This window comes from Zonotrichia albicollis, chromosome 32 (assembly GCF_047830755.1).
Source record: "Zonotrichia albicollis isolate bZonAlb1 chromosome 32, bZonAlb1.hap1, whole genome shotgun sequence".
NCBI lineage: Eukaryota > Metazoa > Chordata > Aves > Passeriformes > Passerellidae > Zonotrichia > Zonotrichia albicollis.
In genome coordinates this window covers 1210730-1238593 of record NC_133850.1, presented here as the reverse complement: position 1 = coordinate 1238593, position 27864 = coordinate 1210730, and the positions used below count along the sequence as shown (strand labels likewise).

Here is a 27864-nt window from a genome sequence, read left to right as displayed (position 1 = left end):
AACAATTGAAACCAAATTTTCTGCGCCGCGCTACGAGTAGGCCGCAATCCCCATGGCTGCGTTGCTTAGCAACCGCTTCCCGCCATGCCTCGCGCGGGGGCGCTTCCCGCCTTCCCCCCGTCGGAAGTGACGCGCGCGGGCCGGAAGTGGCGCGCGGCCTTTCCGTTGGGGCGGCGTGAGGGCGGCGGTGGCGGCGATGCCGACCGGGGACTACGAGTGAGGGCGGGAGCGGGACCGGGAGCGGGAACCGGGATGGAAGCCGGGAGCGGGAACCGGGATTGGGGCCGGGAACCGGGATTGGGGCCTGGAACCGGGTTTGGGGCCGGGATGGGGTTTTGAGGTGGATCGAGAGCGGCGGCGGCGGCGTCGGGCCTGTGGCCGTGTGAGGGGACCGGGAGCGGGAACCGGGATGGAAGCCGGGAGCGGGAACCGGGATTGGGGCCGGGAACCGGGATTGAGGCCGCAGAGGGGTTTTGAGGTGGATCGAGAGCGGCGGCGGCGGCGTCGGGCCTGTGGCCGTGTGAGGGGAACGGGAACCGGGGTTGGGATCGGGGATGAGAACCGGGAGCGGGATCGGGAATGGGAACCGGGACTCGGGGATGGGAACCGGGAGCGGGATCGGGATTGGGAACCGGGAACCGGGGTTGGGGTCGGCAGCCGGGATCGGGGATGGGAACCGGGATCGGGGCCCGGCTGTGGGGCCCGGTCGGGCCCGGGTCGGTGTCCCGGAGGTGCCGGTCGGGCCCGGTTCGGTGTCCCGGAGGTCCCGGTTGGGGTCCCGGGGGGTTCGGGCGGGGCCGTGGCCGTGAGGGGAAGGGGGGGGGACGACAGAGGGACCCTGAGGGTGGCACCGGGACAGGAGGGTGGCACCGAAAGGGCACCGGGATCTGAGATTGACACTGGAGGGGACAGAGACAGGAGGGGACCTGAGGGTGGCACTGGGTGGCACAGGGACAGGAGAGTGGCACAGGAGGGGACAGAGGGACCCTGAGGGTGGCACCGGGACAGGAGGGGCCCCCAAGACGGGACAGGGACACCTGAGGGTGGCACAGGAGGGGACAGGGACACCTGAGGGTGGTACTGGGACCCTGAGGGTGGCACAGGAGGGCACAGGGACACCTGAGGGTGGCACTGGGACCCTGAGGGTGGCACTGGGACCCTGAGGGTGGCACAGGAGGGCACAGGGACACCTGGGGGTGGCACAGGAGGGCACAGGGACACCTGAGGTGGCACCAGCGGGGACAGAGGGACAGGAGGGACCCTGAGGTTGGCATTGGGGTGGCACAGGTGTCACCTGGGGGTGGCACAGGAGGGGACAGAGGGACCCTGAGGGTGGCACAGGTGTCACCTGGGGGTGGCACAGGGTGGCACAGGTGTCACCTGGGGGTGGCACAGGGACACCTGGGGGTGGCACAGGAGGGGACAGAGGGACCCTGAGGGTGGCACAGGTGTCACCTGGGGGTGGCACAGGGACACCTGGGGGTGGCACAGGGTGGCACCGGTGTCACCCGAGGCCGTTGTGTCCCCACAGCTCCAAGCCCAGCTGGGCTGACCAGGTGGAGGAGGAGGGAGGAGAGGATGGTGAGTGACAGCGGGCACACCTGGGGTGGCACCAGGCACACCTGGCACACCTGGGGGGTGGCATCTGGCACATCTGGGATGCCAATCAGGGGTGGCATCTGTGGCACTTGTCACACCTGTGGCATCTGTCACACCTGTGGCACCTGTTGGGGGTGGCACCTGCGGTACTTGGGACACCTGTGGGGAATGGCACCTGTCACACCTGGCATTGGTGCCACCTGGGACACCTATCAGGGATGGCACCTGGGACACTTGGGACACCTGTCAGAGGTGGCACCTGTCACACCCGTCATTGGTGCCACCTGTTACACCTGTCACACCTGGCATTGGTGTCGCACCTGGTATTGGTGCCACCTGTCACACCTGTGGGCTCTGTCAGTCATTGGTGCCACCTGTCACACTTGTCACACCTGGCATTGGTCACACCTGGCATTGGTGTCACACCTGGCATTGGTGCCACCTGTCACACCTGTGGGACCTGTCAGTCATTGGTGCCACCTGTCACACTTGTCACACCTGGCATTGGTCACACCTGGCATTGGTGTCACACCTGGCATTGGTGCCACCTGTCACACCTGTGGGACCTGTCAGTCATTGGTGCCACCTGTCACACCTGGCATTGGTGCCACCTGTCACATCTGTCACACCTGGCATTGGTGCCACCTGGCATTGGTGCCACCTGTCACACCGGGTCACCTGAGCCCAGGTGTGTCCGTCTGTCCGTCCCAGACAAGGTGGGGTTCCCTGGGGGTTCCCTGAGCTCAGGTGTGTCCGTCTGTCTGTCTGTGTGTCCGTCTGTCCGTCCCAGACAAGGTGGGGTTCCCTGGGGGTTCCCTGAGCTCAGGTGTGTCCGTCTGTCTGGCCCAGACAAGGTGGGGTTCCCTGGGGGTTCCCTGGGGGTTCCCTGAGCTCAGGTGTGTCCGTGTGTCCGTCTGTCCGTCCCAGACAAGGTGATCCAGGTGGGGTTCCCTGGGGGTTCCCTGAGCCCAGGTGAGCATTACCTGGGGGTTCCCTGAGCTCAGGTGTGTCCGTCCGTCTGTCCGTCCCAGACAAGGTGGGGTTCCCTGAGGGTTCCCTGAGCTCAGGTGTGTCCGTGTGTCTGTCTGTGTGTCCGTCTGTCCGTCCCAGACAAGGTGATCACCTCGGAGCTCCTCAAGGATCTGCCCCTGCCCGGTGTCCTGGGAGGCCCCAACAGCGCCGAGGCCGAGCTGCTGAAGGGAGGTGAGAGGGGACGGGGAGGGGACAGGGACACACCTGGGACAGTGACAGTGACACACCTGGGACACACCTGGGACACACCTGGGACACACCTGGGACAGTGACACACCTGGGACAGTGACACACCTGGGACACACCTGAGACACACCTGGGACACACCTGGGACAGTGACACACCTGGGACAGTGACACACCTGGGACACACCTGGGGAGTGACACACCTGGGACAATGACACACCTGGGACACACCTGGGACACACCTGGGACACACCTGGGGGACACCTGGGACACACCTGGGACAGTGACACACCTGGGGGACACCTGGGGAGTGACAGTGACACACCTGGGGAGTGACACACCTGGGACAGTGACACACCTGGGACAGTGACACACCTGGGACACACCTGGGACACACCTGGGGACACACCTGGACAGTGACACACCTGGGGAGTGACACACCTGGGGAGTGACACACCTGGGGAGTGACACACCTGGGACACACCTGGGGAGTGACAGTGACACACCTGGGGACAGGGACACACCTGGGGACAGGGACACACCTGGGACAGTGACACACCTGGGGAGTGACACAGCTGGGGACAGTGACACACCTGGGGACAGTGACACACCTGGGGAGTGACACACCTGGGGACAGTGACACACCTGGGGAGTGACAGGGACACACCTGGGGGACAGTGACACACCTGGGGAGTGACACACCTGGGACACACCTGGGGAGTGACAGGGACACACCTGGGACACACCTGGGGAGTGACAGGGACACACCTGGGACAGTGACACACCTGGGACACACCTGGGACAGTGACACACCTGGGACACACCTGGGACACACCTGGACAGTGACACACCTGGGACACACCTGGGACAGTGACACACCTGGGACACACCTGGACAGTGACACACCTGGGGAGTGACACACCTGGGACAGTGACACACCTGGGACAGAGACACACCTGAGACACACCTGGGACACAGTGACACACCTGGGACACACCTGGGGACAGTGACACACCTGGGACAGTGACACACCTGGGACACACCTGAGACACACCTGGACAGTGACACACCTGTGACACACCTGGGGACAGGGACACACTTGGGACACACCTGGGGAGTGACACACCTGGGACACACCTGGGACACACCTGGGACAGTGACACACCTGGGGACAGGGACACACCTGGGACACACCTGGGGACAGTGACACACCTGGGAAAAGCTGGGGGCGTTTGGGGACACCTGTGGCACACCCGTGTCACACCCGTGTCACACCTGTGTCACACCTGTGATGTCACACCCGTGATGTCACACCCGTGATGTCACACCCGTGTCATACCCGTGATGTCACACCCGTGATGTCACACCCGTGATGTCACACCCGTGATCTCACACCCGTGATGTCACACCCGTGATGTCACACCCGTGATGTCACACCTGTGATGTCACACCCGTGATGTCACACCCGTGTCCCGCCTGTCCCCAGGTCCCCTCCCCCCCCCCAAGGAGGTCGTCAATGGCAACATCAAAACGGTGACGGAGTACCGCGAGGAGGAGGACGGGCGCAAGGTCAAGGTGGGCACCAAAACGGGCACCTGAACCCCGAAATTGGCACCTGAACCCCGAAATTGGCATCTCTGAACCCCAAAACTGGCACCTGAACCCCGAATCTGGCACCTGAACCCCAAATTTGGCACTTCTGAACTGAAATTTGGCATCTCTGGACCCCAAAATTGGCACCTGAGCCCCAAAATTGGCATCTCTGGACCCTAAATTTGGCGCCTGAACCCCAAAATTGGCACCTGAGCCTCAAATTTGGCACCTCTGGACCCCAATATTGGCACCTCTGAATCCCAAAATTGGCACCTGAGCCTCAAATTTGGCACTTCTGGGCCCCAAAATTGGCACCTCTGAACTCCAAAATTGGCACCTGAACCCCAAAATTGGCACCTGAGCCTCAAATTTGGCACCTGAGCCTCAAATTTGGCACCTGAACCCCAAATTTGGCACTTCTGGACCCCAAAATTGGCACCTCTGGACCCCAAAATTGGCACCTGAACCCCAAAATTGGCATCTCTGAACCCAAGGATTGACCCCTGAACCCCAAATTTGGCACCTGAGCCTCGAATTTGGCACCTGAACCCCAAATTTGGTACCTGAACCCCAAAATTGGCACCTGAACCTCAAAATTGGCACCTCTGGACCCCAAAATTGGCAACTGAACCCCAAATCTGGCACCTGAGCCTCGAATTTGGTACCTGAACCCCAAAATTGGCACCTTCGGACCCCAAAATTGGCATCTCTGAACCCCAAATTTGGCACCTCTGAACCCCAAAATTGGCACCTGAGCCTCGAATTTGGCACCTGAACCCCAAAATTGGCATCTCTGAACCCCAGGATTGACCCCTGAACCCCAAATCTGGCACCTGAGCCCCAAAATTGGCACCTGAACCCCAAAATTGGCACCTGAACCCCAGGTTTGACACCTGAACCCCAAATTTGGCACCTTTGGACCCCAAAATTGGCACCTGAACCTCAAAATTGGCATCTCTGGACCCCAAGTTTGGCACCTGAGCCTCAAATTTGGCAACTGAACCCCAGAATTGGCACCTGAACCTCAAAATTGGCATCTCTGGACCCCAAATTTGGCACCTCTGGACCCCAAAATTGGCACCTCTGGACCCCAATATTGGCACCTGAACCTCAAAATTGGCACCTGAACCCCAAATTTGGCAACTGAACCCCAAAATTGGCACCTGAACCCCGAATTTGGCACTTGAACCCCAAATTTGGCACTTGAACCCCAAAATTGGCATCTCTGAACCCCAAGTTTGGCACCTGAGCCTCAAAATTGGCACCTGAACCCCAAATTTGGCACCTGAGCCCCAAAATTTGGCTTTTAAGAGATTCAGGTGCTCCAGGAATTCCCAAATTTGGGGATTTTTTGGGATCAGATCCTCCAGGAATTCCCAAATTTGGGTTTTTTTGGGATCAGATGCTCCAGGAATTCCCAAATTTGGGATTTTTGGGATCAGATCCTCCAGGAATTCCCAAATTTGGGATTTTTTGGGATCAGATCCTCCAGGAATTCCCAAATTTGGGAATTTTTGGGATCAGATGCTCCAGGAATTCCCAAATTTGGGATTTTTTGGGATCAGATCCTCCAGGAATTCCCAAATTTGCTTTTTTTTGGGATCAGATCCTCCAGGAATTCCCAAATTTGGGAAATTTGGGATCAGATCCTCCAGGAATTCCCAAATTTGGAATTTTTGGGATCAGATCCTCCAGGAATTCCCAAATTTGGGATTTTTTTGGGATCAGATGCTCCAGGAATTCCCAAATTGGGGATTTTTGGGGATCAGATCCTCCAGGAATTCCCAAATTTGGGATTTTTTGAGATCAGATCCTCCAGGAATTCCCAAATTTGGGATTTTTTTGGGATCAGATGCTCCAGGAATTCCCAAATTTGGGGATTTTTGGGGATCAGATGCTCCAGGAATTCCCAAATTTGGGATTTTTGGGATCAGATCCTCCAGGAATTCCCAAATTTGGGATTTTTGGGATCAGATCCTCCAGGAATTCCCAAATTTGGGATTTTTGGGATCAGATGCTCCAGGAATTCCCAAATTTGGGATTTTTGGGATCAGATCCTCCAGGAATTCCCAAATTTGGAATTTTTGGGATCAGATCCTCCAGGAATTCCCAAATTTGGGATTTTTTGGGGCTCACATTTGGGATTTTTTGGGATCAGATCCTCCAGGAATTCCCAAATTTGGGATTTTTGGGACTTCAGATCCTCCAGGAATTCCCAGATTTGGGAATTTTTGGGAATTTTTGGGATTTCCAGCCCCATTCCCGCCTTTTTCCCGTCCCAGATCATCCGAACGTTCCGGATCGAGACCCGCAAAGCCTCCAAGGCCGTGGCCCGGCGGAAGGTGGGGAAAAAATGGGAAAAAAATGGGAAAAATGGGAAAAAATGGGGGAAAAAATGGGAAAAGAATGGGAAAAAAATGGGGGAAAAATGGGGAAAAAATGGGGGAAAAAAATGGGAAAAATGGGAAAAGAATGGGGGAAAAAATAGGAAAAAAATGGGGGAAAAAATGGGGAAAAAAATGGGGGAAAAATGGGAAAAGAATGGGGGAAAAAATGGGGAAAAAAATGGGGGAAAAAATGGGAAAAATGGGAAAAGAATGGGGGAAAAACGGGATTAAAATGGGAAAAATGGGGAAAAAAATGGGAAAAAATGGGGGAAAAAATGGGAAAAGAATGGGAAAAAAATGGGGGGAAAAATGGGGAAAAAATGGGGAAAAAAGGGAAAAAATGGGGGAAAAAATGGGGGAAAAAATGGGAAAAATGGGAAAAGAATGGGGGAAAAAATGGGGAAAAAAATGGGAAAAAAATGGGGGAAAAATGGGGAAAAAAATGGGGACAAATGGGAAAAAATAGGGAAAAAAATGGGGAAAAAAATGGGAAAAAAATGGGAAAAGAATGGGGGAAAAATGGGGAAAAAATGGGAAAAATGGGAAAAAATGGGGAAAAAATGGGGGAAAAATGGGAAAAATGGGAAAAAAATGGGGGAAAAAAATGGGAAAAAAATGGGGGAAAAAAATGAAAAAAATGGGGAAAAAATGGGGAAAAAATGGGGGAAAAATGGGAAAAAATGGGGAAAATGGGGAAAAAAAAGGGAAAAAAATGGGGAAAAAATGGGGGAAAAAATGGGGGGGGAAATGGGAAAAAATGGGGGAAAAAATGGGGAAAAAATGGGGGAAAAAATGGGGAAAAAAATGGGAAAAAAATGGGGGAAAAATGGGGAAAAAAATGGGAAAAATGGGAAAAGAATGGGGGAAAAAATGGGAAAAGAATGGGGGAAAAAATGGGGAAAAAATGGGAAAAAAATGGGGGAAAAATGGGAAAAAATGGGAAAAAATGGGGGAAAAAATGGGAAAAGAATGGGAAAAAAATGGGGGAAAAAAATGGGGGAAAAATGGGAAAAATGGGAAAAGAATGGGGGAAAAAATGGGAAAAAATGGGAAAAAAAATGGGGGAAAAATGGGAAAAATGGGAAAAAATGGGAAAAAATGGGGGAAAAAATGGGGAAAAAAGGGAAAAAAATGGGGGAAAAAATGGGGAAAAATGGGAAAAGAATGGGGGAAAAAATGGGGAAAAAATGGGGGAAAAAATGGGGAAAAAAATGAGAAAAATGGGAAAAAATAGGGGAAAAATGGGAAAAAAATGGGGAAAAAATGGGAAAAAATGGGGAAAAAATGGGGAAAAATGGGAAAAATGGGGGAAAAAAAGGGAAAAAAGGGAAAAAATGGGGAAAAATGGGGGAAAAATGGGGGGAAAAATGGGAAAAAATGGGGAAAAAAATGGGAAAAAAATGGGAAAAAAAATGGAGGAAAAATGGGGGGAAAAAATGGGGAAAAAAATGGGAAAAAATGGGGGAAAAAATGGGGAAAAAATGTGGGAAAAAAATGGGGAAAAAAAGGGAAAAATGGGAAAAAATGGGGGAAAAAATGGGGGAAAAATGGGGAAAAAAAGGGAAAAAATGGGGAAAAATGGGGAAAAAAATGGGAAAAGAATGGGGGAAAAAATGGGGGAAAAAATGGGGAAAAAATCGGGGAAAAATGGGAAAAAAATGGGGAAAATGGGAAAAAATGGGGGAAAAACGGGATTAAAATGGGAAAAATGGGGGAAAAAAGGGGGGAAAAATGGGGAAAAAATGGGAAAAAATGGGGAAAAAATGGGGAAAAAATGGGAAAAATGGGAAAAAAATGGAAGAAAAATGGGGAAAAAAAATGAGGAAAAAATGGGGAAAATGGGAAAAAATGGGGGAAAAAATGGGGGGAAAATGGGAAAAATGGGATTAAAATGGGAAAAATGGGAAAAGAATGGGGGAAAAAATGGGAAAAAAATGGGAAAAAATGGGGAAAATGGGAAAAAAATGGGGAAAAAAAGGGAAAAAAATGGGGAAAAAATGGGGAAAAAAAAGGGAAAAAATGGGGGGAAAATGGGGAAAAAAATGGGGAAAAAATGGGAAAAAAGGGGGAAAAATGGGGGAAAAATGGGGAAAAAATGGGGAAAAAATGGGGAAAAAATGGGGAAAAAATGGGAAAAAATGGGGGAAAAAATGGGGAAAAAATGGGAAAAGAATGGGGGAAAAATGGGGAAAAAATGGGAAAAATGGGGAAAAATGGGAAAAAATGGGGGAAAAAATGGGGGAAAAATGGGAAAAAATGGGGAAAATGGGAAAAATGGGAAAAAATGGGGGAAAAATGGGAAAAGAATGGGAAAAAAATGGGGGAAAAATGGGGAAAAATGGGGGGGAAAAATGGGAAAAGAATGGGGGAAAAATGGGGAAAAAAATGGGAAAAAAATGGGGGAAAAATGGGGAAAAAAATGGGAAAAATGGGAAAAGAATGGGGGAAAAATAGGGAAAAAAATGGGAAAAAATGGGGGAAAAATGGGAAAAAATGGGGAAAATGGGAAAAAAATGGGGAAAAAATGGGGAAAAAAAGGGAAAAATGGGAAAAATGGGGAAAGAATGGGGGAAAAAAGGGAAAAAATGGGGAAAAAATGGGGGAAAAAAATGGGAAAAATGGGAAAAGAATGGGGGAAAAAATGGGAAAAAAATGGGGGGAAAAATGGGAAAAGAATGGGAGAAAAAATGGGGAAAAAAATGGGGGAAAAAATGGGAAAAATGGGAAAAGAATGAGGGAAAAATGGGGAAAAAATGGGGAAAAAAGGGAAAAAAATGGGGGAAAAAATGGGGAAAAAATGGGGAAAAATGGAAAAGAATGGGGGAAAAATGGGGAAAAAATGGGGAAAAAATGGGGAAAAAAATGGGAAAAATGGGAAAAAATAGGGGAAAAATGGGAAAAAAATGGGGAAAAAATGGGAAAAAAATGGGGAAAAAATGGGGAAAAAATGGGGGAAAAAATGGGGAAAAAATGGGAAAAATGGGAAAAAAATGGGGGGAAAATGGGGAAAATGGTAAAAGAATGGGGGAAAAATGGGATTAAAATGGGAAAAATGGGGAAAAACGGGATTAAAATGGGGGGAAAATTGGATTAAAATGGAATTAAATGGGATAAAATGGGATTAAAATGTGATTTAAATGGGATAAAATGGGATTAAAATGGAGGAAATGTGATTAAAATGGGGGAAATGTGATTAAAATGGGGGAAAAATGGGATTAAAATGGGGGAAAATGGGATTGAAATGGGATAAAATGGGATTTAAATGGGGAAAACTGGATTATAATGGGGAAAATGGGATTAAAATGGGGAAAATGGGAATGGGCAGACTAGATTGGAAAATGGGATTTAAATGGGATTGGGAATGGGGAAAATGGGATTTGGAATGGGGAAAAATGGGATTTACTTGGGAATGGGAAAAAGGGGATTTACTTGGGAAAAACGGGAAAAAATGGGATTTATCTGGGAATTGAGTTGGATTTACCTGGAAATGGGATGGGGGAAAATGGGATTTACCTGGGGATGGAAAATGGAATTTACCTGGGAAAAACAGGATTGGGAATGGGAAAAATGGGATTTACTTGGGAATGGGATTGGGAAAAATGGGATTTAGCTGGGATTGGGAAAAATGGGATTGGGAATGGGAAAATAGGATTTACTTGGGAATGGGAAAAATGGGATTTACCTGGGAATAGGAAATGGGATTTACCTGGGAAAAACAGGATTGGGAATGGGAAAAATGGGATTTATTTGGGAATGGGAAAAATGGGATTTAGCTGGGAATGGGATTTAGCTGGAAAATGGAATTTACCTGGGAAAAACAGGATTGGGAATGGGAAAAATGGGATTTATTTGGGAATGGGAAAAATGGGATTTAGCTGGGAATATGGGATTGGGAAAAATGGGATTTAGCTGGGGATGGAAAATGGGATTTAGCTGGGAAAAACAGGATTGGGAATGGGAAAAATGGGATTTAGCTGGGAGTAGGAAAAATGGGATTTAGCTGAAAAAAATGGGATTGGGAATGGGAAAATAGGATTTACTTGGGAATGGGAAAAATGAGATTTACCTGGGGATGGGAAACGGGATTTGGGTGTTCCCACCAGAACCAGGCTGGAATCCCGAATTTCCCGGGATTTTCAGGAATTTCCCGTTTTCCCCCCCAATCCCAGAACTGGAAGAAATTTGGGAATTCCGAGTTCGACGCCCCCGGGCCCAACGTGGCCACGACGACCGTGAGCGACGACGTCTTCATGACCTTCATCACCAGCAAGGAGGTATGGCCCCAAAATGTGCCCAGGTGTGCCCAAAATGTGCCCAGGTGTGCCCCAAAATGTGCCCAGGTGTGCCCCTAAAGTGTGCCCAGGTGTGCCCCAAAATGTGCCCAGGTGTGCCCCAAAATGTGCCCAGGTGTGCCCCAAAAATGGCCCCAGGTGTGCCCACAAATGTGCCCAGGTGTGCCTCAAAAGTGTGCCCAGGTGTGCCCAAAATGGCCCCAGGTGTGCCCCAAGTGTGCCCAGGTGTGCCCCAGAAATGGCCCCAGGTGTGCCCCAAAAATGGCCCCAAGTGTGCCCCAAAAATATGCCCAGGTGTGCCCCAAAATGTGCCCAGGTGTGCCCCAAAAGTGTCCTCAGGTGTACCCCAAGTGTGCCCCAAAAATGGCCCCAGGTGTGCCCAGAAATGTGCCCAAGGGTGCCCCAAAATGTGCCCAGGTGTGCCCCAAAATGTGCCCAGGTGTGCCCCAAAAGTGTGCCCAGGTGTGCCCAAAATGTGCCCAGGTGTGCCCCAAAATGTGCCCAGGTGTGCCCAAAAATGGCCCCAGGTGTGCCCCAAAATGTGCCCAGGTGTGCCCAAAAATGGCACCAGGTGTGCCCCTAAATGTGCCCAGGTGTGCCTCAAAAGTGGCCCCAGGTGTGCCCCAAAATGTGCCCAGGTGTGCCCCAAAAGTGTGCCCAGGTGTGCCCCAAAAGTGTGCCCAGGTGTGCCCAAAATGTGCCCAGGTGTGCCCCAAAAGTGTGCCCAGGTGTGCCCCAAAATGTGCCCAGGTGTGCCCCAAAAGTGGCCCCAGGTGTGCCCCAAAATGTGCCCAGGTGTGCCCCAAGTGTGCCCCATAAATGGCCCCAGGTGTGCCCAGGTGTGCCCCAAAAGTGGCCACAGGTGTGCCCAAAAATGGCCCCAGGTGTGCCCCAAAAATGGCCCCAGGTGTGCCCCAAAAATGGCCCCAGGTGTGCCCCAAAAAAGGCCCCAGGTGTGCCCCAAAAATGGCCCCAGGTGTGCCCCAAAAATGGCCCCAGGTGTGCCCCAAAATGTGCCCAGGTGTGCCCCAAAATGTGCCCAGGTGTGCCCCAAAAATGTGCCCAGGTGTGCCCAAAAATGGCCCCAGGTGTGCCCAGAAATGGCCCCAGGTGTGCCCCAAAATGTGCCCAGGTGTGCCCCAAAATGTGCCCAGGTGTGCCCCAAAAGTGTGCCCAGGTGTGCCCAAAAAAGGCCCCAGGTGTGCCCCAAAAATGTCCTCAGGTGTGCCCAGGTGTGCCCAAAAGTGGCCCCAGGTGTGCCCCAAAATGTGCCCAGGTGTGCCCAAAAATGGCCCCAGGTGTGCCCCAAAATGTGCCCAGGTGTGCCCAAAATGTGCCCAGGTGTGCCCCAAAAATGTGCCCAGGTGTGCCCCAAAATGGCCCCAGGTGTGCCCCTAAAGTGTGCCCAGGTGTGCCCCAAAAATTTCCTCAGTGTGCCCCAGAAATGGCCCCAGGTGTGCCCAGAAATGTGCCCAGGTGTGCCCAGAAATGTGCCCAGGTGTGCCCCAAAAGTGTCCTCAGGTGTGCCCCTAAAATGTGCCCAGGTGTGCCCAAAAGTGGCCCCAGGTGTGCCCCAAAATGTGCCCAGGTGTGCCCCAAAAATGGCCCCAGGTGTGCCCCAAAAGTGTCCTCAGGTGTGCCCAGAAATGTGCCCAGGTGTGCCCCAAAAGTGGCCCCAGGTGTGCCCCAAAATGTGCCCAGGTGTGCCCCAAAATGTCCCCAGGTGTGCCCCTAAAGTGTGCCCAGGTGTGCCCCAAAAATTTCCTCAGTGTGCCCCAGAAATGGCCCCAGGTGTGCCCCAAAATGTGCCCAGGTGTGCCCCAAAAATGGCCCCAGGTGTGCCCAGAAATGGCCCCAGGTGTGCCCCAAAAATGTCCTCAGGTGTGCCCCAAGTGTGCCCAGGTGTGCCCCAAAAATGTGCCCAGGTGTTCCCCAAAATGGCCCCAGGTGTGCCCCTAAAGTGTGCCCAGGTGTGCCCCAAAAATTTCCTCAGTGTGCCCCAGAAATGGCCCCAGGTGTGCCCCAAAATGTGCCCAGGTGTGCCCAGAAATGTGCCCAGGTGTGCCCAAAAAATATCCTCAGGTGTGCCCCAAAAATGTGCCCAAGGGTGCCCAAAAATGGCCCCAGGTGTGCCCAAAAATGGCCCCAGGTGTGCCCAAAAATGTCCTCAGGTGTGCCCCAAAATGTGCCCAGGTGTGCCCAGAAATGGCCCCAGGTGTGCCCATAAATGGCCCCAGATGTGCCCCAAAATGTGCCCAGGTGTGCCCCAAGTGTGCCCAGGTGTGCCCCAAAAATGGCCCCAGGTGTGCCCCAAAATGTGCCCAGGTGTGCCCCAAGTGTGCCCCAAAAATGGCCCCAGGTGTGCCCCAAAAGTGTGCCCAGGTGTGCCCAAAATGTGCCCAGGTGTGCCCCAAAAATGCCCCAAAATGGCCCCAGGTGTGTCCCAAAAATATCCTCAGGTGTGCCCCAAAAATGTGCCCAAGGGTGCCCAAAAATGGCCCCAGGTGTGCCCCAAAAATGTGCCCAGGTGTGTCCTAAAAGTGGCCCCAGGTGTGCCCCAAAATGGCCTCAGGTGTGCCCAGAAATGGCCCCAGGTGTGTACTAAAAATGGCCCCAGGTGTGCCCCTAAAGTGGCCCCAGGTGTGCCCCAAAAGTGTCCTCAGGTGTGCCCCTAAAATGTGCCCAGCTGTGCCCAAAAATGGCCCCAGGTGTGCCCCATAAATGGCCCCAGGTGTGCCCCAAAATGTGCCCAGGTGTGCCCCAAAAATGGCCCCAGGTGTGCCCCAAAATGTGCCCAGGTGTGCCCCAAAAATGGCCCCAGGTGTGCCCCATAAATGGCCCCAGGTGTGCCCATAAATGGCCCCAGGTGTGTCCCAAAAATATCCTCAGGTGTGCCCCAAGTGTGCCCCAGAAATGGCCCCAGGTGTGCCCCAAAAACGTGCCCAGGTGTGCCCCAAGTGTGCCCCAAAAATGGCCCCAGGTGTGCCCAGAAATGGCCCCAGGTGTGTCCTAAAAAAGGCCCCAGGTGTGTCCCCACCTGTCCCACCACAGGACCTGAACTGCCAGGAGGAGAAGAACCCCATGAACATCTCTAGGTGTTCCCCATAACCACGTGTGTTATCAGGGAGCTCCAGGGTTGTCCCAGCTGTCCCCAGCTGTCCCCAGCTGTCCCCAGGTGCACTCAGGTGTCTCCATGTCTCCATGCAGGACCTGAACTGCCAGTAGAAGAACCCCATGAACATCTCTAGGTGTTCCCCATAACCACGTGTGTCTGTAGGTGGTTATCAGAAAGGTCCAGGTGTCCATAGCTGTCCATAGCTGTCCCCAGGTGTCTCCAGGTGTCCCCAGGTCTGCTCGGGTGTCCCCAGGTGTGCTCAGGTGTGTCCCCACCTGTCCCACCACAGGACCTGAACTGCCAAGAGGAGAAGAACCCCGTGAACATCTCTCGGTGTTCCCCAGGAACATCTCTAGGTGTGCCCCATAACCACGTGTGTTATCAGGGAGCTCCAGGGTTGTCCCAGGTTTCTCCAGCTGTCCCCAGGTGTCCCCAGGTGTGCTCAGGTGTCTCCATGCAGGACCTGAACTGCCAGGAGGAGGAGGACCCCAGGAACATCTCTAGGTGTTCCCCATAACCACGTGTGTTATCAGGGAGCTCCAGGGTTGTCCCAGGTTTCTCCAGGTGTCCATAGCTGTCCCCAGGTGTCCATAGCTGTCCCCAGGTGCGCTCAGGTGTCTCCATGTCCCACCACAGGACCTGAACTGCCAGGAGGAGGAGGACCCCATGAACAAGCTCAAGGGCCAGAAGATCGTCTCGTGCCGCATCTGCAAGGGCGACCACTGGACCACGCGCTGCCCCTACAAGGACACGCTGGGGCCCATGCAGAAGGAGCTGGCCGAGCAGCTGGGGCTGTCCACCGGCGAGAAGGAGAAGCTCCCTGGAGGTGGGACTCCAAAATTTGGTTCTTTTGGGTTTTTTGGGGATTTTTCCCATTTTTGTACCATTCTGGTGGCCCCAAGGTCACTGTGGTGGCCCCATTGTGGTGGCCCCATTGTGGTGGCCCCGTGTAGAATCTGCTGGGGCTGTCCACCGGCGAGAAGGAGAAGCTTCCTGGAGGTGGGACTCCAAAATTTGGTTCTTTGGGGTTTTTTGGGGATTTTGGGGAATTTTTTTCCATTTTTTATGGTTACATAGACCCCAAGGTCACCATGGTGGCCCCATGGTGGTGGTGGCCCCATGTAGGATCTCCTGGGGCTGTCCACCAGCGAGAAGGAGAAGCTCCCTGGAGGTGGGACTTCAAAATTTGGTTCTTTTGGGTTTTTTGAGGTTTTTTCCCTCATTTTTCCCATTTTTGTACCATTCTGGTGGCCCCAAGGTGGCCCCATGGTGGTGGTGGCCCCATGTAGGATCTGCTGGGGCTGTCCACCAGCGAGAAGGAGAAGCTCCCTGGAGGTGGGACTCCAAAATTTGGTTCTTTTGGGTTTTTTGGGGATTTTTCCCATTTTTGTACCATTCTGGTGGCCCCAAGGTGGCCCCATGGTGGTGGTGGCCCCATGTGAGATGTGCTGGGGCTGTCCACCGGCGAGAAGGAGAAGCTCCCTGAAGGTGGGACTCCAAAATTTGGTTCTTTTGGGTTTTTTGGGGGTTTTTCCCATTTTTGTACCATTCTGGTGGCCCCAAGGTCACTGTGGTGACCCCATTGTGGTGGCCCCGTGCAGAAGGATCTGCTGGGGTTCTCCATGGTGGAAAAGGAAGAACTTCCTGAAGGTGGGACCCCATATTTTGGTTCTTTCGGGGATTTTTCCTGTTTCTTTCCCATTTTTTATGGTTACATAGACCCCAAGGTCACCATGGTGGTGGTGGCCCCATGTAGGATCTGCTGGGGCTGTCCACCGGCAAGAAGGAGAAGCTTCCTGGAGGTGGGACCCCAAAATTTGGTTCTTTTGGGTTTTTTGGGTTTTTTTCCCTCTTTTTTCCCATTTTTGTACCATTCTGGTGGCCCCAAGGTGGCCCCATGGTGGTGGTGGCCCCATGTGAGATCTGCTGGGGCTGTCCACCGGCGAGAAGGAGAAGCTCCCTGGAGGTGGGACCCCAAAATTTGGTTCTTTTGGGTTTTTTTGGTTTTTTGGGAATTTTTTCCTGGTTTTTTGAGGTTACATAGACCCCGTGGTCACCATGGTGGTGGTGGCCCCATGTGAGATCTGCTGGGGCTGTCCACCAGCGAGAAGGAGAAGCTCCCTGGAGGTGGGACCCCAAAATTTGGTTTTTTTGGGTTTTTTGGGGTTTTTCCCTCATTTTTCCCATTTTTGTACCATTCTGGTGGCCCCAAGGTCACTGTGGTGGCCCCATTGTTGTGGCCCCATTGTGGTGGCCCCGTGTAGAATCTGCTGGGGCTGTCCACCGGCGAGAAGGAGAAGCTTCCTGGAGGTGGGACTCCAAAATTTGGTTCTTTTGGGTTTTTTGGGGATTTTGGGGAATTTTTTCCCATTTTTTTATGGTTACATAGACCCCATGGTCACCATGGTGGTGGTGGCCCCATGTGAGATGTGCTGGGGCTGTCCACCGGCGAGAAGGAGAAGCTCCCCGGAGGTGGGACTCCAAAATTTGGTTCTTTTGGGGTTTTTGGGGTTTTTTCCCTCATTTTTCCCATTTTTGTACCATTCTGGTGGCCCCAAGGTCACTGTGGTGGCCCCATTGTGGTGGCCCCGTGCAGAAGGATCTGCTGGGGTTCTCCATGGTGGAAAAGGAAGAACTTCCTGAACGTGGGACCCCATATTTTGGTTCTTTCGGGGATTTTTCCTGTTTCTTTCCCATTTTTTATGGTTACATAGACCCCATGGTCACAATGGTGGTGGTGGCCCCATGTAGGATCTGCTGGGGCTGTCCACCAGCGAGAAGGAGAAGCTCCTTGGAGGTGGGACTCCAAAATTTGGTTCTTTTGGGGTTTTTGGGGTTTTTTCCCTCATTTTTCCCATTTTTGTACCATTCTGGTGGCCCCAAGGTGGCCCCATTGTGGTGGCCCCATGTAGGATCTGCTGGGGCTGTCCACCGGCGAGAAGGAGAAGCTCCCTGGAGGTGGGACTCCAAAATTTGGTTCTTTTGGGTTTTTTGGGGATTTTTTCCCATTTTTTATGGTTACATAGACCCCATGGTCACCATGGTGGTGGTGGCCCCATGTAGGATCTCCTGGGGCTGTCCACCGGCGAGAAGGAGAAGCTCCTTGGAGGTGGGACTCCAAAATTTGGTTCTTTTGGGTTTTTTGGGTTTTTTTCCCTCTTTTTTCCCATTTTTGTACCATTCTGGTGACCCCAAGGTCACTGTGGTGGCCCCATTGTTGTGGCCCCATTGTGGTGGCCCCATGTAGGATCTGCTGGGGCTGTCCACCGGCGAGAAGGAGAAGCTCCCTGGAGGTGGGACTCCAAAATTTGGTTCTTTTGGGTTTTTTGGGAATTTTTTCCCGATTTTTTGAGGTTACATAGACCCCATGGTCACAATGGTGGTGGTGGCCCCATGTGAGATCTGCTGGGGCTGTCCACCGGCGAGAAGGAGAAGCTTCCTGGAGGTGGGACTCCAAAATTTGGTTCTTTTGGGTTTTTTGGGGGTTTTTCCCATTTTTGTACCATTCTGGTGGCCCCAAGGTCACTGTGGTGGCCCCGTTGTTGTGGCCCCATTGTGGTGGCCCCGTGTAGAATCTGCTGGGGCTGTCCACCGGCGAGAAGGAGAAGCTCCTTGGAGGTGGGACTCCAAAATTTGGTTCTTTTGGTTTTTTGGGGATTTTTCCCATTTTTGTACCATGCTGGTGGCCCCAAGGTCACCGTGGTGGCCCCAAGGTGGCCCCATGGTGGTGGTGGCCCCATGTGAGATGTGCTGGGGCTGTCCACCGGCGAGAAGGAGAAGCTTCCTGGAGGTGGGACTCCAAAATTTGGTTCTTTTGGGTTTTTTGGGGATTTTGGGGAATTTTTTCCCATTTTTTATGGTTACATAGACCCCAAGGTGGCCCCATGGTGGTGGTGGCCCCATGTAGGATCTGCTGGGGCTGTCCACCAGCGAGAAGGAGAAGCTCCCTGGAGGTGGGACTCCAAAATTTGGTTCTTTTGGGTTTTTTGGGGTTTTTTCCCTCATTTTTCCCATTTTTGTACCATTCTGGTGGCCCCAAGGTCACTGTGGTGGCCCCATTGTGGTGGCCCCATGTGAGATCTGCTGGGGCTGTCCACCGGCGAGAAGGAGAAGCTTCCTGGAGGTGGGACTCCAAAATTTGGTTCTTTTGGTTTTTTTGGGGATTTTTTCCCATTTTTTATGGTTACATAAACCCCATGGTCACCATGGTGGCCCCATGGTGGTGGTGGCCCCATGTGAGATCTGCTGGGGCTGTCCACCGGCGAGAAGGAGAAGCTCCCTGAAGGTGGGACCCCAAAATTTGGTTCTTTTGGGTTTTTTGGGGGATTTTTGGGGATTTTTCCCATTTTTTTATGGTTACATAGACCACATGGTCACCATGGTGGCCCCATGGTGGTGGTGGCTCCATGTGAGATCTGCTGGGGCTGTCCACCGGCGAGAAGGAGAAGCTCCCTGAAGGTGGGACTCCAAAATTTGGTTCTTTTGGGTTTTTTGGGTTTTTTTCCCTCTTTTTTCCCATTTTTGTACCATTCTGGTGGCCCCATTGTGGTGGCCCCGTGCAGAAGGATCTGCTGGGGTTCTCCATGGTGGAAAAGGAAGAACTTCCTGAAGGTGGGACCCCAAAATTTGGTTCTTTTGGGTTTTTTGGGGGATTTTTGGGGATTTTTCCCATTTTTTATGGTTACATAGACCCCATGGTCACCATGGTGGCCCCATGGTGGTGGTGGCCCCATGTGAGATCTGCTGGGGCTGTCCACCGGCGAGAAGGAGAAGCTCCCTGGAGGTGGGACTCCAAAATTTGGTTCTTTGGGTTTTTTGGGGGATTTTTGGGGATTTTTCCCATTTTTTTATGGTTACATAAACCCCATGGTCACCATGGTGGCCCCATGGTGGTGGTGGCCCCATGTGAGATCTGCTGGGGCTGTCCACCGGCGAGAAGGAGAAGCTCCCTGGAGGTGGGACCCCAAAATTTGGTTCTTTTGGGTTTTTTGGGGGATTTTTGGGGATTTTTCCCATTTTTTATGGTTACATAGACCCCATGGTGGCCCCATGGTGGAGAAGGATCTGCTGGGGTTGTTCCTCACCTGTCCCTGTCCCCTCACCTGTGTCACACCTGTCACACCTGTGTCACACCTGTGTCACACCTGTGTCACACCTGTGTCACACCTGTCACACCTGTGTCACACCCGTGTCCCACCTGTGTCACACCCGTGTCACACCTGTCTCACAGCTGTCCCACCTGTGTCACACCTGTGTCACACCCGTGTCACACCCGTGTCACACCTGTGTCACACCCGTGTCACACCTGTGTCACACCTGTGTCACACCTGTCACACCTGTGTCACACCTGTCACACCTGTGTCACACCTGTGTCCCACCTGTCACACCCGTGTCACACCCGTGTCACACCTGTCTCACACCTGTGTCACACCTGTGTCACACCTGTGTCACACCTGTGTCACACCTGTGTCACACCTGTGTCACACCCGTGTCACACCCGTGTCACACCTGTGTCACACCTGTGTCCCACCTGTCACACCTGTGTCACACCTGTGTCACACCCGTGTCACACCTGTGTCACACCTGTCCCATCTGTGTCACACCCGTGTCACACCTGTGTCACACCTGTGTCACACCTGTCCCTCACCTGTGTCACACCCGTGTCACACCTGTGTCACACCTGTCACACCCGTGTCACACCTGTCACACACCCGTGTCACACCTGTGTCACACCTGTGTCACACCCATGTCACACCTGTGTCACACCCGTGTCACACCTGTCACACCCGTGTCACACCTGTGTCACACCTGTCACACCTGTGTCCCATCTGTGTCACACCCGTGTCACACCTGTCCCATCTGTGTCACACCTGTGTCACACCCGTGTCACACCTGTGTCACACCCGTGTCACACCCGTGTCACACCTGTCACACCCGTGTCACACCTGTGTCACACCTGTCACACCTGTGTCACACCTGTGTCACACCTGTGTCACACCTGTCACACCTGTGTCACACCTGTGTCACACCCGTGTCACACCTGTGTCACACCCGTGTCACACCTGTCACACCTGTGTCACACCTGTGTCACACCTGTCACACCCGTGTCACACCTGTCACACCTGTGTCACACCTGTGTCACACCCGTGTCACACCCGTGTCACACCCGTGTCACACCTGTGTCACACCCGTGTCACACCTGTCACACCTGTGTCACACCTGTGTCACACCTGTCACACCTGTGTCACACCTGTTTCACACCTGTCACACCCGTGTCGCACCTGTCCCTCACCTGTGTCGCACCTGTGTCACACCTGTGTCACGCCTGTGTCACACCTGTCACACCTGTGTCACACCTGTGTCACACCTGTGTCACACCCGTGTCACACCCGTGTCACACCCGTGTCACACCTGTGTCACACCTGTCACACCTGTGTCACACCTGTGTCACACCTGTGTCACACCTGTGTCACACCCGTGTCACACCCGTGTCACACCCGTGTCACACCTGTCCCACCCGTGTCACACCTGTCGCACCTGTGTCACACCCGTGTCACACCTGTGTCACACCTGTCACACCCGTGTCACACCTGTGTCACACCCGTGTCACACCCGTGTCACACCTGTGTCACACCCGTGTCACACCTGTGTCACACCTGTGTCACGCCCGTGTCACACCTGTGTCACGCCCGTGTCACACCCGTGTCACACCTGTGTCACACCTGTGTCACACCTGTGTCACACCTGTCACACCTGTGTCACGCCCGTGTCACACCCGTGTCACACCTGTGTCACGCCCGTGTCACACCCGTGTCACTCCTGTGTCACACCTGTCACACCTGGGTCACACCTGGGTCACCCGTGTCACACCCGTGTCACACCTGTGTCACACCTGTGTCACACCTGTGTCACACCCGTGTCACACCCGTGTCACACCTGTGTCACACCCGTGTCACACACCTGTGTCACACCTGTGTCACACCTGTGTCACACCTGTCACACCTGTGTCACACCCGTGTCACACCTGTGTCACACCCGTGTCACACCTGTCACACCTGTGTCACACCTGTGTCACACCTGTGTCACACCTGTCCCATCTGTGTCACACCTGTCACACCTGTGTCACACCTGTGTCACACCTGTCCCATCTGTGTCACACCTGTCACACCCGTGTCACACCTGGGTCACACCTGGGTCACACCTGGGTCACACCTGGGTCACCCCTGTCACACCTGTGTCACACCCGTGTCACACCCGTGTCACACCTGTGTCACACCCGTGTCACACCCGTGTCACACCCGTGTCACACCTGTGTCACACCCGTGTCACACCTGTGTCACACCTGTGTCACACCCGTGTCACACCCGTGTCACACCTGTGTCACACCTGTCACACACCTGTGTCACACCTGTCTCACACCTGTCCCACCTGTGTCACACCTGTGTCACACCCGTGTCACACCCGTGTCACACCCGTGTCACACCTGTGTCACACCTGTCTCACACCCGTGTCACACCCGTGTCACACCCGTGTCACACCTGTGTCACACCTGTGTCCCACCCATGTCACACCTGTCACACCTGTGTCACACCCGTGTCCCACCCATGTCACACCTGTCACACCTGTGTCACACCTGTCACACCTGTGTCACACCTGTGTCCCCCCTGCAGAGCCCGAGCCCGTGGCCGCCCAGGTGAGCAAGACGGGCAAGTACGTCCCGCCCAGCCTGAGGGACGGTGCCAGCCGGCGCGGGGAGTCCATGCAGCCCAACCGCAGGGGTGAGGGCACACCTGGGGAGGGTAAAACACACCTGGGGAGGGCTGAAAACACACCTGGGTTACACCTGGGCACACCTGGGCACACATGGGAGCACCTGGGGGCACCTGGGGAGGGTTAAAAGCACACCTGGGCACACCTGGGGAGGGTAACAACACACCTGGGATACACCTGGGCACACCTGGGAGCACCTGGGGAGGGTTAAAAACACACCTGGGCACACCTGGGGGCATCTGAGGGCACCTGAGAACACCTGGGGAGGGTAAAACACACCTGGGGCACACCTGGGGGCACCTGGGATACACCTGGGGAGGGTAAAACACACCTGGGCACACGTGGGGGCATCTGAGCACACCTGGGGAGGGTAAAACACACCTGGGTTACACCTGGGCACACCTGGGCACACCTGGGCACACCTGGGGAGGGTAACAACACACCTGGGGTACACCTGGGCACACCTGGGGGCACCTGAGGGCCCCTGGGCACACCTGGGGAGGGTAACAACACACCTGGGTTACACCTGGGCACACCTGGGGCACACCTGGGCACACCTGGGGAGGGTAACAACACACCTGGGGCACACCTGGGCACACCTGGGGAGGGTAACAACACACCTGGGGCACACCTGGGGAGCTTTTAGGGACACCTGGGGACAACTGAGGGACTCTGGGTGAAACCTGGGGGAGAAAAAAACGCACCTGGGGACACCTGGGACACATCTGGGCACACCTGGGAGACATCTGGGGACACCTGGGACACACCTGGGACACATCTGGGGACACCTGGGACACATCTGGGGACACCTGGGACACACCTGGGGGGCTTTGGGGACACCTGGGGGGCTTTGGGGAGCACCTGGGACACACCTGGGGGGCTTTTGGGGACAACTTGTACACACCTGGGCACACCTGGGCACACCTGGGGAGGGTAACAACACACCTGGGGACACTTGGGACACATCTGGGGACACCTGGGACACATCTGGGCACACCTGGGACACACCTGGGCACACCTGGGACACACCTGGGGGGCTTTGGGGAACAACTTGTACACACCTGGGCACACCTGGGCACACCTGGGGAGGGTAACAACACACCTGGGGACACTTGGGACACACCTGGGTGGTTTTTGGGGACACCTGGGGACACCTGGGACACACCCGGAGGTACCTGGGTGGCTTTTGGTCACACCTGGGGTCTCTGGGCATACCTGGGGATACCTGGGTGGTTTTTGGGGACATCTGGGGACAACTTGGACACACCTGGGGGGCTCTGGGGATACCTGAGACACATCTGGGGATACCTGGGGGGCTTTTGGGGACACCTGGGTGGTTTTTGGTCACACCTGGGGACACCTGGGACACACCTGGAGAGCTCTGGGGACACCTGGGGGTCTCTGGGAATACCTGGGGATACCTGGGTGTCTTTGGGGACACCTGGGTGTCTTTGGGGACACCTTGGACACACCTGGGGGGCTCTGGGGATACCTGGGGACACCTGGGTGGCTTTTGGGGATACCTGGGGACACCTGGGTGGTTTTTGGTCACACCTGGGTGGTTTCTGGTCACACCTGGGTGGTTTTTGGGGACACCTGGGTGGTTTTTGGGGACACCTGGGGGTCTCTGGGCATACCTGGGGACACCTGGGTGGGTTTTGGTCACACCTGGGTGGTTTTTGGGGACACCTGGGTGGTTTTTGGGGGACCCCTGGGTGGCTCTGGGGATACCTGGGGACACCTGGATGGTTTTTGGTCACACCTGGGTGGTTTTTGGGGACACCTGGGTGGTTTTTGGGGATACCTGGAGGTACCTGGATGGTTTTTGGGGACCCCTGGGTGGTTTTTGGGGACCCCTGGGTGGCTCTGGGGATACCTGGGTGGTTTTTGGTCACACCTGGGTGGCTTTTGGGGACACCTGGGTGGTTTTTGGGGACACCTGGGTGGCTTTTGGGGACACCTGGGTGGTTTTTGGGGACACCTGGGTGGTTTTTGGAGACACCTGGGGACACCTGGGACACACTCGGAGGTACCTGGGACACACCTGGGTGGCTCTGGGGACACCTGGGGATACCCAGGGGGTTTTTGGTCACACCTGGGTGGTTTTTGGGGACACCTGGGTGGCTTTTGGGGGACCCCTGGGTGGCGCTGGGGACACCTGGGTGGTTTTTGGTCACACCTGGGTGGTTTTTGGGGACCCCTGGGTGGTTTTTGGGGACACCTGGGTGGTTTTTGGGGATACCTGGAGGTACCTGGATGGTTTTTGGGGACACCTGGGTGGCTTTTGGTCACACCTGGATGGTTTTTGGGGACCCCTGGGTGGTTTCTGGGGACACCTGGGAGTCTCTGGGCATACCTGTGGACACCTCGGTGGTTTTTGGTCACACCTGGGTGGTTTTTGGTCACACCTGGGTGGTTTTGGGGACACCTGGGTGGTTTTGGGGACACCTGGGTGGTTTTGGTCACACCTGGGTGGTTTTTGGTCACACCTGGGTGGCTTTTGGGGGACCCCTGGGTGGTTTTTGGGGATACCTGGAGGTACCTGGGTGGTTTTTGGGGACCCCTGGGTGGTTTCTGGGGACCCCTGGGTGGTTTCTGGGCACCCCTGATGTCCCCCAGCCTCACCTGTCCCCCTGCCCGCAGCCGATGACAACGCCACCATCCGCGTCACCAACCTGTCGGAGGACACGCGCGAGACCGACCTGCAGGAGCTGTTCCGGCCCTTCGGCTCCATCTCGCGCATCTACCTGGCCAAGGACAAGACCACGGGCCAGTCCAAGGTGGGCATGGGGGGTGCCCGGGTGTGCCCCTGGGTGTGCACACTGAGCCAGGTGTGCCCCTGGGTGTGCCCCTGGGTGTGCCCCTGGGTGTGCCTGGGTGTGCCCGGGTGTACCCGGGTGTGCACACTGAGCCAGGTGTGCCTGGGCGTGCCCCTGGGTGTGCCCAGGTGTGTGCCTGGGTGTGCCAGGTGTGTGCCCCTGGGCGTGCCCCTGGGTGTGCCCAGGTGTGTGCCTGGGTGTGCCAGGTGTGTGCCCCTGGGTGTGCCCAGGTGTGCACACTGAGCCGGGTGTGCCCCTGGGCGTGCCCCTGGGTGTGCCCAGGTGTGTGCCTGGGTGTGCCCAGGTGTGTGCCCCTGGGTGTGCCTGGGTGTGCACACTGAGCCGGGTGTGCCCAGGTGTGCCCTTGGGTGTGCCCAGGTGTGCCTGGGTGTACCCGGGTGTGCCCCTGGGTGTGCCCGGGTGTGTGCCCAGGTGTGCACACTGAGCCGGGTGTGCCCGGGTGTGCCCTTGGGTGTGCCCAGGTGTGTGCCCAGGTGTGCACACTGACCTGTGTGTGTGCCCAGGTGTGCCCCTGGGTGTGCCTGGGTGTGCACACTGAGCCAGGTGTGCCTGGGTGTGCCCAGGTGTGTGTCCAGGTGTGCACACTGAGCCAGGTTTGCCCGGGTGTGCCCAGGTGTGCCCCTGGGTGTGCCCAGGCGTGCCTGAGTGTGCACACTGAGCCAGGTGTGCCTGGGTGTGCCCCTGGGTGTGCCCAGGTGTGCCAGCTGTGCCCGCTGACCCCGCTGTGTCTCCCCAGGGTTTTGCCTTCATCAGCTTCCACCGGCGCGAGGACGCCGCCAGAGCCATCGCGGGCGTGTCCGGCTTCGGCTACGACCACCTGATCCTCAACGTGGAGTGGGCAAAGTGGGTACCTGGGCACACCTGGGCACACCTGGGCACACCTGGGCACACACCTGGGGGGGGTTACACTCACCTGATCCTGAACGTGGAGTGGGCAAAGTAGGTACACACCTGGGCACACCTGGGCACACCTGGGCACATTCATCCATGGGGTTACAGTCACCTGATCCTGAACATGGAGTGGGCAAAGTGGGTACACACCTGGGCACACACCTGGGGCACCTGGGGGCACCTGGGTACACCTGGGCACACCTGGGGCACCTGGGGGGGGTTACACTCACCTGATCCTCAACGTGGAGTGGGCAAAGTGAGTACACACCTGGGCACACACCTGGGCACACCCGGGGCACCTGGGGACAGCTGGGCACAGCTGGGGACACCTGGGAATTCATGGGAGCTCACCTGGGTACACCTGGGCACATTCATCCATGGGGTCACAGCCACCTGATCCTGAACGTGGAGTGGGCAAAGTGGGTACACACCTGGGCACACCTGGGGACACACCTGGGCACACCTGGGGGGGTTACACTCACCTGATCCTCAACGTGGAGTGGGCAAAGTGGGTACCTGGGCACACCTGGGGCACCTGGGGCACCTGGGCACACGTGGGGGGGCACCTGGGCACACCTGGGGGGGGTTACACTCACCTGATCCTCAACGTGGAGTGGGCAAAGTGGGTACACACCTGGGCACACACCTGGGCACACACCTGGGTACACACCTGGGGGGGCACCTGGGCACACCTGGGGGGGGTTACACTCACCTGATCCTCAACGTGGAGTGGGCAAAGTGGGTACCTGGGCACACCTGGGCACACACCTGGGGACAGCTGGGCACAGCTGGGCACACCTGGGGCACACCTGGGGGCACACCTGGGGGGGGTTACACTCACCTGATCCTCAACGTGGAGTGGGCAAAGTGGGTACCTGGGCACACACCTGGGCACACCTGGGGGGTTACACTCACCTGATCCTGAACATGGAGTGGGCAAAGTGGGTACCTGGGCACACCTGGGTTACACCAGGACACACTTGGGCACACTTGGGACACACCTGGGCACACCTGGGTATACACGAGACACCTGGGGCACACCTGGGTTACACCTGGGTTACACCTGGGTTACACCTGGGCACACTTGGGTACACATGAGACACACCGGGGCACATCTGGGTTACACCAGGGCACACCTGGGCACTCATATGGGCACACCTGGGCACACGTGGGTATACACGAGACACACCTGGGCACTCATGGGCACACCTGGGCACACCTGGGGCACACCTGGGTTACACCTGGGCACACTTGGGACATACCTGGGCACACCTGGCACATGTGGGGCACACCTGGGTTACACCAGGACACACCTGGGTTACACCTGGGCACACTTGGGACACACCTGGGTACACATGAGACACACCTGGGCACACCTGGGTTACACCAGGGCACACCTGGCACATGTGGGGCACACACCTGGGTTACACCTGGGCACACTTGGGACACACCTGGGCACACCTGGCACGTGGGGCACACACCTGGGCACACCTGGGTACACATGAGACACACCTGGCACATGTGGGGCACACCTGGGTTACACCAGGGCACACCTGGCACATGTGGGGCACACACCTGGGTTACACCAGGGCACACCTGGGCACACCTGGGTACACATGAGACACACCTGGCACATGTGGGGCACACCTGGGCACACCTGGGCACTTATATGGGCACACCTGGGCATCTCTGAGCTCTCCCTTCTCCTCCCTGCAGGCCCTCGACCAACTGAGCGGCTCCAGTGGATCCCAGTTTGTCCCAGTTCGTCCCAGTTCAATAAAGCTCTGGGTTCTGGCATCACCCCTGCCCCAGGATTTTTTGGGGGGAAAAAATGGGATTTTGGAAAAAAAATGGGAATTTTGGAAAAAAAATGGGAATTTTGGGGTAGAAAAATGGGGAATTTTGGGGTAGAAAAATGGGAATTTTGGGATAGAAAAATGGGGATTGTGGGGTAGAAAAATGGGGATTGTGGGGTAGAAAAATGGGAATTTTGGGATGGAAAAATGAGAATTTTGGGATAGAAAAATAGAAATTTTGGGGTAGAAAAATGGGAATTTTAGGATAGAAAAATGGGGATTTTAGGATAGAAAAATGGGGAATTTTAGGATGGGAAAATGGGAGTTTGAGTGGGGAAAAAATGGGAATTTTGGGGTAGAAAAA

The 27864-nt window shown here is 55.0% G+C and overlaps 1 protein-coding gene across 1 annotated transcript; it reads left to right on the top strand.

Moving 5' to 3' along the window:
• The first annotated feature begins 80 nt into the window (after positions 1 to 80).
• EIF3G (eukaryotic translation initiation factor 3 subunit G) lies at positions 81 to 27504 on the top strand. The gene is made up of 11 exons (XM_074530109.1): positions 81 to 216; positions 1532 to 1581; positions 2710 to 2802; positions 4303 to 4391; positions 6692 to 6751; positions 10966 to 11070; positions 14840 to 15029; positions 21874 to 21981; positions 24617 to 24753; positions 25550 to 25656; positions 27421 to 27504. Exons 1-11 carry the CDS (start codon positions 197 to 199, stop codon positions 27434 to 27436), a joined length of 975 nt encoding a protein of 324 aa, XP_074386210.1. The 5' UTR covers positions 81 to 196; the 3' UTR covers positions 27437 to 27504.
• The last annotated feature ends 360 nt before the right edge of the window (positions 27505 to 27864 follow it).